Source organism: Corvus kubaryi, unplaced genomic scaffold (genome assembly GCF_017639235.1).
Source record: "Corvus kubaryi isolate FWS band 111438036 unplaced genomic scaffold, C.kubaryi_AGA036_p1.0 37284, whole genome shotgun sequence".
NCBI classification, from domain to species: Eukaryota; Metazoa; Chordata; class Aves; order Passeriformes; family Corvidae; genus Corvus; species Corvus kubaryi.
In genome coordinates this window covers 4,897,209-4,910,801 of record NW_024581088.1, presented here as the reverse complement: position 1 = coordinate 4,910,801, position 13,593 = coordinate 4,897,209, and the positions used below count along the sequence as shown (strand labels likewise).

At 48.4% G+C, this 13,593-nt stretch overlaps 1 protein-coding gene across 1 annotated transcript; it reads right to left on the bottom strand.

Annotated features, from left to right (window-relative positions):
• Window positions 1–582: 582 nt before the first annotated feature.
• On the bottom strand, window positions 583–9,197 carry PRKRIP1 (PRKR interacting protein 1). The gene is made up of 6 exons (XM_042026000.1): window positions 9,055–9,197; window positions 7,666–7,744; window positions 6,179–6,279; window positions 5,333–5,418; window positions 3,612–3,679; window positions 583–1,321 (listed from the first exon to the last, which is right to left on the bottom strand). The coding sequence occupies exons 1-6, from the start codon at window positions 9,172–9,174 to the stop codon at window positions 1,206–1,208; spliced, it is 570 nt and encodes a 189-aa protein (XP_041881934.1). The 5' UTR covers window positions 9,175–9,197; the 3' UTR covers window positions 583–1,205.
• Between the last annotated feature and the right edge of the window lie 4,396 nt (window positions 9,198–13,593).

Below are 13,593 nucleotides of genomic sequence, written 5' to 3'. Positions count from 1 at the left end.
ATTCAACAGAGGCAAAATCTAAAAAGAGATTCTCTCTTTTTACTGTTTTTGCTTAAAATAATTTGGCATTAACCAAGGCTTGAAAAGAAGTAGCACCGCATTCTGGATGCAAGGCTCTGGGATGAGCACGTCTGAAAGCCAGCAGGCACTTCTAATTAAAGATACACTGAAGAGACAAAAACCAGAGTTACAAATAAAACCACCACTGCATATGCTTTTCATTGAAGCACCAATAAGTAAATATATAGAGAGATGTTATGATTCCTACCAGGGAATCCAAAGTGCAAAGCAGAGAGCTCAAGCAGAGAGAAAGGCAGGTGTCATTACAGGAAGCTGAGCACAAGCAAAATGATTCCATTCCAAGCCTTTCTGCCACAGGATTCAAGGGCTTTACACACAATCTTTGGGAAAAGGTATTGTTCCAATTCAAAAGCAAAAAGTAAGTGACATGCAGCTAACACCTTTTCCATATTTTCATGTGTGCCACATTACTTGATCTCTTTGTCCCTTCCTGCAGCACTGCAGCATCTCTTTATTTTACTGAAATCCTCTTCCAAAAATAAAAAATAGAAGACAGAACAATCCAACACATCCCTTTTATTAATTTAAAAAACATGGAAGAAAAGCAATAGGGAAAGTTTTAGCATTAAAAAAGGGATCCTGATTAAAAATCTATAGAACTTGTCTAGCAACATAAACTGATTTCTTTGGGTTAGAGATGACCCCATACAAAACCCCAAATGCAGAACACTCACAGTGCAGGAGAGTCTGGCTACAGACCACTTTTCTACTTCAGGTTAAACTCCTCCCCTAGATTCATGTATCCCACTGCTACCAGCTTCAACATAAGTAGAACACGTAGCCTTCACAGTAATATTTCCCTTAAATGGTAATAGTTATGTTTTAGCTTTCAGACAGAAAAACACTCTGGGCCATGTTAGAAAGAACTCTAGGGTCATAGAGACTTATGGCTGACTCTTTAGAGCAAACTTAGAGCAGACTGCACAGCAGTTATACACGCAATTAAGAAAAAATCTCTTATTTGGCATTTCTCTATCATTTTCTCTCGGGCCTGTGACGTGAAGGCCATGCCCCGTTAAGCAGATGTAACGTACGCCAATGGGTTCTGCTTGGCTGAGATGAAAGACTTTCATGCTCCTGAATATAAAGCAATGAACAGTGTTTCCAGCTGTCCCTGGAAGGCCTCATCCTCTTCCCATCACAAAACTTGGCTCTTCAGCATCATCTTCCTTCTCTTCCTCCTCCTTGCTATCCTCTTCGTCATCCTCGCTGCTGCCTTGCTCTTGGGATTGACCAGGTTCTACAAACACAAAGAGGATGAATGGATGAGGTGTTCCCACCTGGCTTCCTTGTCAAGCATTTCACAACAAAACAGTCTCGGGTGCTCAGCAAATGTGTATTAGGCCAGGCTGATTAGCATGCATGGGTAACATATTCCACTGCATCTTCCTTGTAAAGTATCTCACAACTAAGCAGTCCCAGATACTCAGGGAACACAAATCAGGTTCTATTAATTCTGCCAAGTGATGAGGAGGTCAGAATATCAAACTTTCCCTTGGAGAATTCCCTTACCTCCAACTCTACCAAGTCCATCATTAAACAACTCCACCTCTTCTGGAATATTACTTCTTTCAAACATGGAGGTGATAGATTATCTCATTCCCAATCTCACCTCTGCAGGCTGGGATGAACTTTCAAGGATCACATAGAGCACTGGGAAGCCACAGGCGAGACTCAATATATTCCTACAGCTATCCAAATTCACAGAAACTCCACGAGGTGCCATAAACTTTTACAGGCTGTTTGCTATACAGCAAGTACAGGAACTCATAAAGATATGCCTAAAATTAACAAGGGTCACAGAAAACTTGTGAAGTCTGCTAAAAAACCAGGAGACATCTACTAGAAATTAAATAACCGATAATAAAAATGAGGTACGGCATAAAGTGGGACCTGAATCCAAGAGCCATTTTCCACCCCTTTCCTGTTCCTCAGGCCCAGTCACACTCTCAATGTCCTGACCAGTTCACGCAGGATTTAGGATCAGTGGTCTGATGCCACCGCGTGGTGAAGTGCTGAACTCAGAGGGTTTATTGGGAGTTTGTTCTTTAATGCAACCTTAACAGCTGACCTCATTCAGTGCCAACCCTTATTCTTAATGTTTTTGCTACAACAAAGATGAAACATGGCAATTCAGAGGTTTCATTTATTCATTCAAAAAGGAAGACAAATGTTTGCCTGCCACATCCAACAAATACACTTTAATTAATCTGAAAAAACTCTCAGATCACAACCCAGGGCACACAGAACTACAAAAAGGAAAGGCTGTTCTCAGTAGACTAAAAATGGCTAAGAGGGGCTTCTCTCTCCCCGATATTATTATTTTACATAGAGAAGCACAAACTGTAAAGAGTTAAGAACTGTTACAAAGACCAGCGAGTTTGGATTCTGTCTTTCAGGAACTTGTGCCAAACAAAACCACTCCAGTCCCACAGCTGGGACATGGCAATCCCACACCACAGTGCCAGTCCCTGATCCAGCTCTCCTCTCTCCCAGCCACTCCCTAAGGGATGAGTATTCTGTTTGCTCACTCAAAATGAACACAAGTATGTTGACTCATACTTAAAATCTCTTCCCTGTTACAATTCATAAATGAGTAGCTTAAAAAAAAAAAAAGGTAACAAAACCAAAACAAAACACCCAAAAAATTCACTCTACTACATTCACTTGCTGTCACAAGTAAAATTAACCTAACAATTTGTCCTCCCATGTTTACACGGGAGGCTGGCAGTGGTTCAGCTGAAACAGATCCAATTCTGAAAAGCAAAGCACAAATAAGGTAGAACTGTCAGGCAAGTCACTGTTCCAGCAGAATTACCAGAAACTGCTGTAACTTTAAGATTAACAATTTGTGTGCTAATTCACAGAGGACAACTATTTCAAAGAGTAAGCCAAAACATACTCACTGAAACACTGCAAAGAAGCAACAAGTATGCAAAAGTTTGAGCACACAGTTACACTGACATTGCTGAACATTAATTTTCAAGACTGCAGGAGAACAGAGGCAGTCAGGTTTTTCACCTTTATTTCTACGCAAATAAAATGGTCCTGTGGAACAGATGGTACCAAGGTGGCTCAATTTCTTACACACAAAATTATAACTCAGTTTCTTGCTGCCCAAGCTGTGCATTCTTTTTCTACCTGTTTTCCCATACACATTCAAAATATACTTTAAAAAAGCACAGCCTTGAACAATACTGCCTTTCTGAGCAGCTGAGGTTCTGAATCTGCAGTTTATCAAAATAGCTGGGGCGAAACACACAGAAACTCAGATTCCAGAGTTTGCTGTCCAAAATTTCCCATAATAAATGGAAAATATTCACAAACAGCCAAGTTATTTGTAAGATTAAACCTCAACATAGATGGCTTTCAAAGAGGATTTTGAAACATTAGCTAAAATAACAAGCTTAAGGCTCAGGCTTTAATCCATGTATTGAGAACGCTTGGGATGGTGGGTGGAACAAAACCTTATAGGCTTCAATAAGGGAACAGAACCAAGTCCTGAGAAAAGTAAACTAAATTTCACTGACCTTTTTCCTGCTTCTTTTGCTCAAGTTTATTTTTCTTAGCTTGCAGTTTCTTCTCTTTTAATTTCTGGCTATAAAGTAAAGAAAAAAGACTCTGGAAAATCCAGTCATTGATAAATTCATTGATAAAGGAAATATTACAGACATCTTGGAAAAGCTGATTTCAGAAGAGAAATTCCATTTAAATTTGGCCTCAACTGAAAATCCAGCAAGAGCAAACTTAGCACGTGATCAAGAGAAACTTTTCCATGTTGTTTTTAGATTCATAGATTTTTTAAAAGTCTTTCATGACTCCACTGCAACCAAAACTATATGATACACAATAATCTCCAAGAACACAGATGGAACAAAAATGAAGCTGCCCCCACATTTTAGCTACCTAGGCTAATAAGCTCGAAAGAAAAATCACGTAAAACCCAGACTGCAGAAACTGAACAATGGGGGGGAAAATCACCAGTAATATATACTTTAATTGAAGACAATAAAAATAGTGCAGTATGCTTTGACCTTCCTCTTTGGCTGTACTTCTCAGGATGTCAGGCCCTAGAAGTAGCACTGGGGCTAAGAGGGAATTTCAATTCATACAACCCAGCTCTCTTTGCCCAGCAAAGGCAACATGGCAAGTTAACAGCAGACACAGGCAGAGCAGCCTGGCATTCACATGCTCCTCTCTCAACACCATAAATGAACTCTCTTGAAACAGAGAGCTAAGAACTGTACCTGTTGGGGCAGGACAAAGGAGAAGGGTGGTGAGGAAAATTAGAGGGGCTCCCGCAGGGCAAAGCCACACCATTAGAGCATAGCAGGGGGACAAGGAGGTGTTAGTGTTTAGGCAGCATCTGCTGTTGGAATAGTTGTTCTCCATCTCAGCCAGGGAAGAGGCAGCAGGCCAGATCTGACTTGCTGGCCATCTGTTGGACCACATTAAATTAAACTAAGATGGCAACAGTGTTTGTGTTGTGCACTTTTGTGTTAACATGGCAGTGAGTCACCTTGCACAAGCCTTTCCACAGCAACTCTCAGCCACAGCATGCAAAGCAGCAAGGGAGAGGCTGCTCAGGGTCCAACCCTGGGAAAGAGCCGAGCATGATTCTGTGCTATTTCTGAAACATCCTGGACACAAAGAATGGGATTTAAATTCTCGTGCCACTGCACTACAATGCTCAGGCTATTTCTCGAGAGCATCAATCTTGTAACTGTTTCGTTTTGTCTAAAATTTAAGAGAAAGATGGATTTAATATTTTTTTAGTATTTCCACCTAACTTATTAGACTTGGCCTGCCAGACATTTCAATGAGGGAGGCAGAAGCAGCCTACCCATGAAGCAGCACCCAGTTTTGCACTGAAACTGCTTGGGATCAAATGATTCAGACATAAACTTAAGCCAGATATACACACAAACCTTTCCTGACACTGTTAAAACAAATACGGAGTGAGGCACGTTGCAGTCAAGACCACAGTGTCAGCAAAAGCAGCTCAACCAGTCCAAAGTTATCCTGCAAGCAATGCCATGGAAAAGAAACCACCCCAGCAAAGCCTGTCAGGTTTGCAGCTACCTTTGGAAACCAAACATTGACACTGACAAATTTAATTTCCACAGCCAGACTTCCCAGCTGATAGATGCAGACACAGAATGACAGTGTTTATCCAGAGCATGCAGCTACAGATGAGGCACAGGGAGTGAGGGTTTCCATGTCAAGCCTCCTGGGAAAAATCTGCCCTTACCGCTTCCTTCTGCGTTTTGCTGTTTGCTCTTCTGCAATCATCTTATTCCTCTCCAGTTTCTTCTGGAATTCCTCATCTAGTCTTTGCTGTAATTGATCACATGTCATACTTTGGTCACAATCTAAATTAAAATACTTCTTTGAAAAGTCATGTCCTTTTAGGGAGAAGTCTTTTAGCAAAATACAGAAGGGAGCTCTGCCAGATTTTGTCTGGCTTCTTTATACAAAGCCATGTTCCTAGGGATGAGTCCTGTACAGACAGCGTTTTTAACCTGCAACCTGAGCCAAACACTGAAACCTTCTGAGGGAGGAATCCTCACCAAAACAGATGAGGGAGGTTGGGCTTCTGCCCTAATGAACGTTTCAGTAAAAACAAATGAATAATTGGAGACACAAACATTAACATACGGACTCATCTCAGCCAGGAGAGAGTATAACAATAGTGCTCTCTAAAAGAGATCAAGTCATTCTACTTGATCAAGACTTAAAAGAAACATCTGGACTCTGTGCACAGGCACTCACTTTGTTTCTGTCTGTGCAAGGCAGTGTTACCAGGGATTCCTTGCTTTTAAAGCATTTTCAAGTCAGCTTGAGAACACACACATTCCCATGAGGCCTTACTGTGTGCTAGGACCCCAGGGAACACAGGAGATGGAGCATGTCTGACACAAAGCACCGAATGTTTCAGTACTGACACAGACACCATGGATCACACACTCCTACAGACTCCTCTGACAAGGGGTGGCTCAGAACGGAATTATTTGTACATGACTTTCAAAGAAAACACAGAATTGCAATGAACAACAAATAGTTGGGGGTGGGGGGAGTTATAAAGAGTTGTGCTGACCTTCTCAGCCATGGCATCCATGAAATCTTGCCTCTGGTACTCTCGCCGACGGAGATGCCGGTACACATGGAATTCCCCACTCCCAGCTCCGGCACTGGAACCTGCAACGAGGAAGAGTTAAGTCTGCTAGCAAAGAAGGTAAATAGATGCTCACAAATGACTACAGCTGGGGAACAGGAAAGGGCACGGTCAGATGAAAATTATCAACAACACACAGAGTGTTGTCACCATTTTAAACTAAAATAACTCACAACCAAAAGCCAGAGTGAGCTGCAAACCCACACACTTTTGTGTCACTGCAGGTCCCACAATTATCCCCCTGGAGAGCCCACTCTTAGCTGCACATCAAGGCAGGCAAAGAACTAGAGATGAAATGCACTCCCCACTCTCTTACAGGCAGAGGTGAGCTAGCTGCTGATGCTGCTTCCAAATAATTTTCAGCATCTTGCACACAAAATAAAGGTCACCAGAAAGGTGGTAAAAGGTGATACTGTACTTCCCCATGCAAGACAGATCCACTGACAGTTTTTAACTGTTTCTTCATAAATTAAATCTCTACAGCACTCTCTTCCTGGCATCAACCTGCATATTGAAGCCTTGCAGGAGCTTTAAGCATTGTGCTCCACTCTCTTCCCCTGTCTCCAGAGCCATTTCTCAAGGGAAAGCACAGGAATACAAGTCTCAAAGACGACACCTAATTAAAACCCAGCAGCTGGGACTGCAACAGGGGTGCTCTCAATACCACCAGAATCCCAGCACATCAGGTGTTCCCAGAAAAACAAGACAATTCAACTCAAGCACACAGCAAAGCTATTTGAAAAAGCCATGGGGGGGATTCCAGTAAGCTGAAGATTTTATTCAGAAGTATAAAAACTTTCGACCAAGATCAATTATTCTGAAATAAGAAAAGTCAACCTCTAGAACGGACAGAGGTCTCAAAGAAAGACAGAACTTCTACATGCAGCCAGTTTATACCACAGCTACTATATTTAATCCCTGCAGGTAAAAGTAAAGTGTACACAGAGTACTTGGGTCAGTGTCCTGGCACAGCTGCCAGCTCCCTACCTGAGCACACACAGTCACACCTGCTGCATGTGCCTGCTTCTCATGGCCTGAGACCCAGACTCAAAGCAGTCAAAACAGGGACTTCACACTGCTAATCTTCCAGAGCGCTCTCAGATCCATGGAGAGGACAGACTTACTCATCATCATTTACTTGTCATCACCAGAGCAGCAGCTTATTGCACTGCAGGCAGCCCACGTGCTGCAGTGCCACGGGCTTTGTTCTCCCTGCATTCTGACAGCCAGCAGAAAAGTGGAACCAGAGAACCAAATAAAACTTGAAAAACCAACTCTCAAAGCACATTTCACACCTCTTTTCTCCAGCAAAATGAGCAGCAGAAAACCACCTCTGTCCTTTCCTGCTTAACACTTTTCTAAGTTAAATGAGGCTGAACCCAGAGTTATCTGAAGAATAGAATCTTTACCCATGACATCTCTAACGAACTCCGGGGGAGGTCGTGGTGCCCATTCATTCAGTTTTTCAGGAATTGGTACAGTCTTTTCCTGCAAGAACAAACCAACCAGTCATCAGTATCTTCCAGGAGCAAAGTCTGCAATTTTAACACATTGTTGAAAGGCGGGATACGTCTGACAACAGCCTCTTCCACCAACTGACAGATCTCAGAAGGAGCACAGCTGCAGCAATTTCTTCATGCACAGGGATCAGGAGCAGGCAGAAGAGGAGAATCAGAAGGGATCCTTTCTGTCCCTCACATTCAGGCCTGCAGGTCAACAAACCCCAGGAGGGTTAGGAGTGTCTGTGCCTCTTTTCAGCATGGGAACTAGAAGGAATCATGTCAGCACCTCCAAGCACTGGTGGGAGCTGAATATAATTCCAGTACCAGTAGTCTGGGAAACGACGAAAGGTATTTGTGCACCTTCCATGCCAGAGCTAGAGGACAGGGAAGAGCAGGGGAGGGAGAACACATGGTGCAAGGTCAGAGGAAGAATGCGGTGTGGGGAAGTCTCAGCCTGCTCCAGCACACACAGAGCAGGAGGTGAGAATCTCCTCCTGGCAAAAACCTCCTCAGGAAAGGACCAAAACACCCAGTTAGAGGACCAGGGTCATGCTCCCGCACATTAAAAGCAGTGGATAGAGGGAAGACCAGCGGGCAGAGCACGGAAGGGCCCCTGCGTTCCCAGAGAAGCGTCTCTCTCCTCACAGAATCCCACAAAAGACGGATCCCTCTTCCCTCACAGCAACCCAGTGTGGCAGTCGGGCCCTCTCCCCTTGAGGACCCGGCAAGGAGGAAGGGGGCGTGTGTAGATCCCGTCACGGAACCGGGAAGGAAGAACAGGGGGGTTGGTCCCTCTCTCCTGGCAGAGCCCGGGGAGGGGGTGTCGGTTCCTCTTCCCTCACGGACACGGAGAGGAGAAAGGGGAATTTGGTCCCTCTCACCTCACGGACCCCGGAGGAGGGGAAAGGGGGTGTTAGTCCCTCTTCTCTCACAGAGCCAGAGGTGGAGGTCTCGGCGTCCGTCTCCCCTCACGGACTCTGGGGGCGGGGTGGGGGTCTCGGCGTCCCTCCTCCCTCACAGACACCGAGAGGGTCTCGGTGTCCCTCTCATCTCACAGACACCGAGGGTGGGGGGCTCGGTGTCCCTCTGCCCTCACAGACCCCGGGGGTGGAGTGGGGGTCTCGGTATCCCTCTCCCCTCACGGACCCCGGGGCGGTCTCGGTGTCCCTCTCCCCTCACAGACCCTGGGGGCGGGGGGGTGTCTCGGTGTCTCTCTTCCCTCACGGACCCCGTGGGGGTCTCGGCGTCCCTCTCCTCTCCCGCCGCCCCGGGCAGTGCCCCGGCGGGTGCCCTCACCGGGTTCCTCATGAGGCGCTCGAGGCGGAGGCGCTGCTCCTCGGCCGCGCTCCGGGGGATGACGAGCGGCTGCGGCTCCTTGCGGGGCCGGGGCGGCCGCGGGGCCGAGGGCGCCGCCATGTTCCAGCCCTGGCCGCGCCCCGCCTCCCGTGACGTCACGGCCCGCGACGCGGGCGGCGCTGTCATGGCGGGTGTGGTGAGGGCTGGGGAGAGGCGGGACCCCCGTGTGAGGGACCCCCGTGTGAGGGACCCCCGTGCGGGGCCCTCTGCGCCAACAGAGCCACGGAATCAGGTCGGGAAACACCTCTAGGATCACCGAACCCAACCTCTGCCCTATCACCACCCTGTCAAGCAGAGCACTGAGTGCTACAAGTTGTTCCTTGAACAGCTCCACGGGCGATGATTCCACCACCTCCTTGGGCAGCCTGTGCCAATACTAATCACCGTTTCTGTGAAGTAATTGCTCCTCCTAATGTCCGTACCCTGCAGCGTGGACGGAGGCTGAAGGCACAGAGTGACCAAACTATGGTTGGAAGGGCCCTCTGTAGATCACCCAGTCCAGCCCCACACCAAGGCAGGGTCACCCAGAGCAGGTGACACAGGAACGCATTCAGGTGCGTTTGGAATGTCTCCAGACAGACTCCATGCTCTTCTTGGGCAGCCTGTCCCAGTGCTCTGCCACCCTCAGTGGGATTCTTCGAAGGCACAGAGTCACAGAACGATGGTTCAGGTTGGAAGGGATCGCTGGGGTCACCCCGTCCACCCCCCTGCTGCAGCATGGTCCCCTGAGTGTGTCACTCAGGGCTGTGTCCAGAGGGCTTTTGGGAGACACCCCACATCCTCTCTGTGCAGCCTGTGCCAGTGCTTGATCACCCACAGAGTGAAGAAGTTCTTCCTCATAGAATCACAGGATGGTTTGGGTTGGAAGGGACCTAAAAGATCTTCCTATTCCAACCCCCTGACATGGGCAGGAATGCTGCCCACTAGAGCAGGCTGCTCAGAGCTCCATCCTACCTGGCCTTGAACATTCCCGGGGTCGTGGCTGTCAGAGATTTTCAGGGCAATCTGTGCCAGGGCGACACCACCTTCACAGCAAAGAATTTCATCCTAATGTGTAATCTAAACCCACTCTTTCAGTTTGAAGCCGTTCCCCCATTTGTCACTACAAATTCTCATTCAAAGTCCTTCTGCATCTTTCTTGTCCATTTGGGTACTGAAAGTCCACAATTAGGTCACCCCGAAAACCTTTTCCCAATTCTCTCAGCTTTTCCTTTTAGGAGAGGTACTCCACCCCTCTAATCATCTGGTTTGCCTTCTCTGGGCTTGCTCCAACAGGCCCATGTCTCACGTTTAGGTGGAGCTGCAGCTCCAGCATCCCATTGCTCAGCACCACTGAGCAGGGCCTGCTTCTGACACCCTCCCTCAAACACTCAAATACTCAGATACAGCTTGTTCCCTGTGTCACTCCTCCCATGTCCCAGCTGTAGCCGTGCATCCTGCTCCTGCCAAAGCTGTGTTTGCTGAGCTCCGATGTCCCCTGTCCCCTCATGCACGTTCTCGGGGCTGCAGCGAGTGCAGTCTGTCCCCAGCAGGCCGCATTAGCGAGGCAGCTCCGGCATCTGCTGCGCTCTGTCCAGGCCGAGCCTGAGGAGGGTGAAAATTCGCTGTGTTTTTCCCTGGCACCCTCAGCCCTGCCAAATCCCTTCCCTGTGAGGATGTAAGCGATACGGCACTTCCTGGTGCCCCCATGGCACGCTGCCTGCGCCATCTGTTCGTGTCACTTTGGTCATTAACCAGCGCAGCCCGCGGGCTTTGTGTGCTGACAGTGATGAATGGCAGCACCGTTCCCCACAGCACGGCCCTGCTGGGTGCTGGGAGATGTGGGTGGGTAGTGGGAGGGGGGGATGCCGTGCTGTCTGCATCCATATTCACACCTGGGATTTGCAAGAGCAGTGCTTGGATGAGCTGAGGGCTGGTACACCCAAATCCACGCTTGCCTGACGGAGCTGGAGGAAGCCATGGTGGGGAAGAGGAGCCGGGGCTGGCTGCAGTACAGGCCTCCACTGCAAGCCAAATTTCATTTCAAGTCGCTGTGGCCCTACAGAAATGGCATGGCATGTGCTGGGGCTGTGTGTGCGTCACAGAATTAGCCAGTAAAGGTCAGCTGCAATGGAAGAGGGGCATAAGCCTTTGTGCAATTTATGGAGATAAGCCGGAGCCGGGAAGTTGGGCTCTGGGTTTCAGACAGCTTCGTGCTGTGCATGTGGAGAGGGTGACAGAAAGGGGAACAGAGAGGTTGGGAATGGCTCCTTCTGAGATTTATAGTTCATTTGTATGGCCTGAATTTATTAAGCCTCCATTCTCTTCCCCTTTCTGTGCAGAAAATCAGAGCTGATCCTGAGGTTCAGCCCTATGTTTACAAAAGACTTTTCAACCTCCGCTGAGGTTGCTATGGAAATCACACTAGTTTGTGTCTCGTGTTTGTCTTACCAACCTGATTTGTAAAAGAATGGTGTGAATTTAGTGTTGGCTGAGTTCCCAGCTGGCCGCTGCTCCTGGAAGGCATCCTTGCAGTCTCAGCCCTGGCTGGAGCAATGCAAACAGCTTCCTCCATGCTGTCTGCCAGCTCCCCAGCTCCTGTGCCCGTGGCTCTCCCAGCCTTGGGTCCTCTTCAGCCCACCAGCACAGAAACCATCCAGTGCCAGGCTGGATTCAGCCCTGCCAGAGAGACACCAGCTCTGTTGCAGAGGCCAGGGCAGGTCCCCTGTCCCCTCTCAGTCACTGCAGACTGTTTAACAAAGCAGAATTGCTGCAAATCGATTGAATTTCCTCTGCCGAGTCCTAAGCACAACACAGGCTGGTTTAGCTCACTAATCCCTAAAGTTTAACCCTGTTTCTTCCTCTCAGCCTCCTCTCCACACAGCTTCCCAAAGCAGGGGAGAGAATGATGAGCTGCCAGGACTCCATGGGAGAAAGGCAGAACGGCAGGCAGAGGGCTGCAGGGAGCAGCTGGATTCACTTGCCCAGAACGTGGCTTGTTCCAGCCACAGCTCACAGCCCCAGGAAACAAACAGACAGCTGCCTGTCATCCAGCAGAGCCCACGCAAACCGTGGGGAAAGAGACCTGGGAACATCCCTCTCTCAAACTACATGTTGAGGGAGTTGGTGCAGACTCTTGACGTATTACGCACGTTTTACTTTAAAAAAATCTGGGGAGGGGGGCAAGATAGTTACTTGGGTCGTACAAAAATAGAAAATATTTCATCAAAATACAAAGCTCACCAAATCAGAGCACTGAGCTGGGATCTGGGCAGGACTGGGCTTACTGGGGTCAGCGGATTTGCATTAGAACAGGGTAGTGTTTTCATAGGTCAGTTCGAACCAAACAACAAAACTCGGCTCCCTGATCTTTATCAGAGAAGCTCATTTGTGTTTCTGAGGAGTTTTCCTACCAAAGGGATCCTTCTGGAAGCACTGCAATCCTTTGCTGAGACAGACCCTGCACGTCAGGCAGGAGCAGCCGTGGAGCTCCAACACCCACGTGAAACGTGGGCGGCTGCGCTGCTGAAATCCCTTTGCATTTTTGTCCTGTTCATGGTATGTGCCAGGGCACAGCTCAGTGCCAGCATCCCTGCAGACCAGCCCAGCATCCCTGCAGACCAGTCCTTCTCTGGCCCCGGGCAGAGGGCACTGCTGGCATGGAATCCAGCCCACACGCTGAGGCTGCTTTCCCCTTGTTTCACCATCAAATCTTTGTGTTAGATGCTGTTTTGTCCTGCCCCTGCCCTTCCAGACACCCTGTGAAAGGAAAGGGATGTTTTCCAGCAAGACTGATGCTGTAATTAGTCAATTTGCTAATAAGCTGAGGTGTGAACGGCTTTCCGTGAGGCAGGAGGAGCAGCTGTCCCGAAGGCACAGCCCTCAGTGTCACCTCCCCAGCTGCCCAGCTCCTGATGGATGAGCTCTCCAGGAGTGGTGAAAAGGCTCTGGTGACTTTTGGGGAGGGAATGTTTTTGTGAATGGATCATGACACAACCATGGCCTGATTACCGAGCTGAGCAGTTCCTTCCACCCCCCCAAAAACCATGTGTTAGCTGCGTCTGTCACTGCTGAGCTGTCACAGTACAGTCTGGGACAATGCTCCAGTTTTCCCAGGGGATTCTCAGCAGAAAAGAGCACACTAGAAAGACATACAACGTCAGAGCATGAGGCACAGTCTCCCAGGAGAGATGAAGGCAGAGGAGGGGGAATGACAGGCCTTGGGGAACTGCTGGGAGATGCTAGCACAGGCCTTTAGCAAGGGAGGGCCACCTTCACAGCCCAGGGCTGCTCATTCCCCATTATCCCTGCTGCTTGGGGGGTGGAGACATTGTGACTTGCACCACTGACAAACCAGACAAAGTAAATAACAGACTGGGAGGAGAGGAAACCCTGTCTTGTAGAGCCTGGACCCGCCCTCCTCCTCCCTCTGCTCAGCAGTGAGGAGAGCTCTCCGCTCCCTTCCTTCTCTCTTCTCAGTGCAAGCCAGCAGGCAGAGAC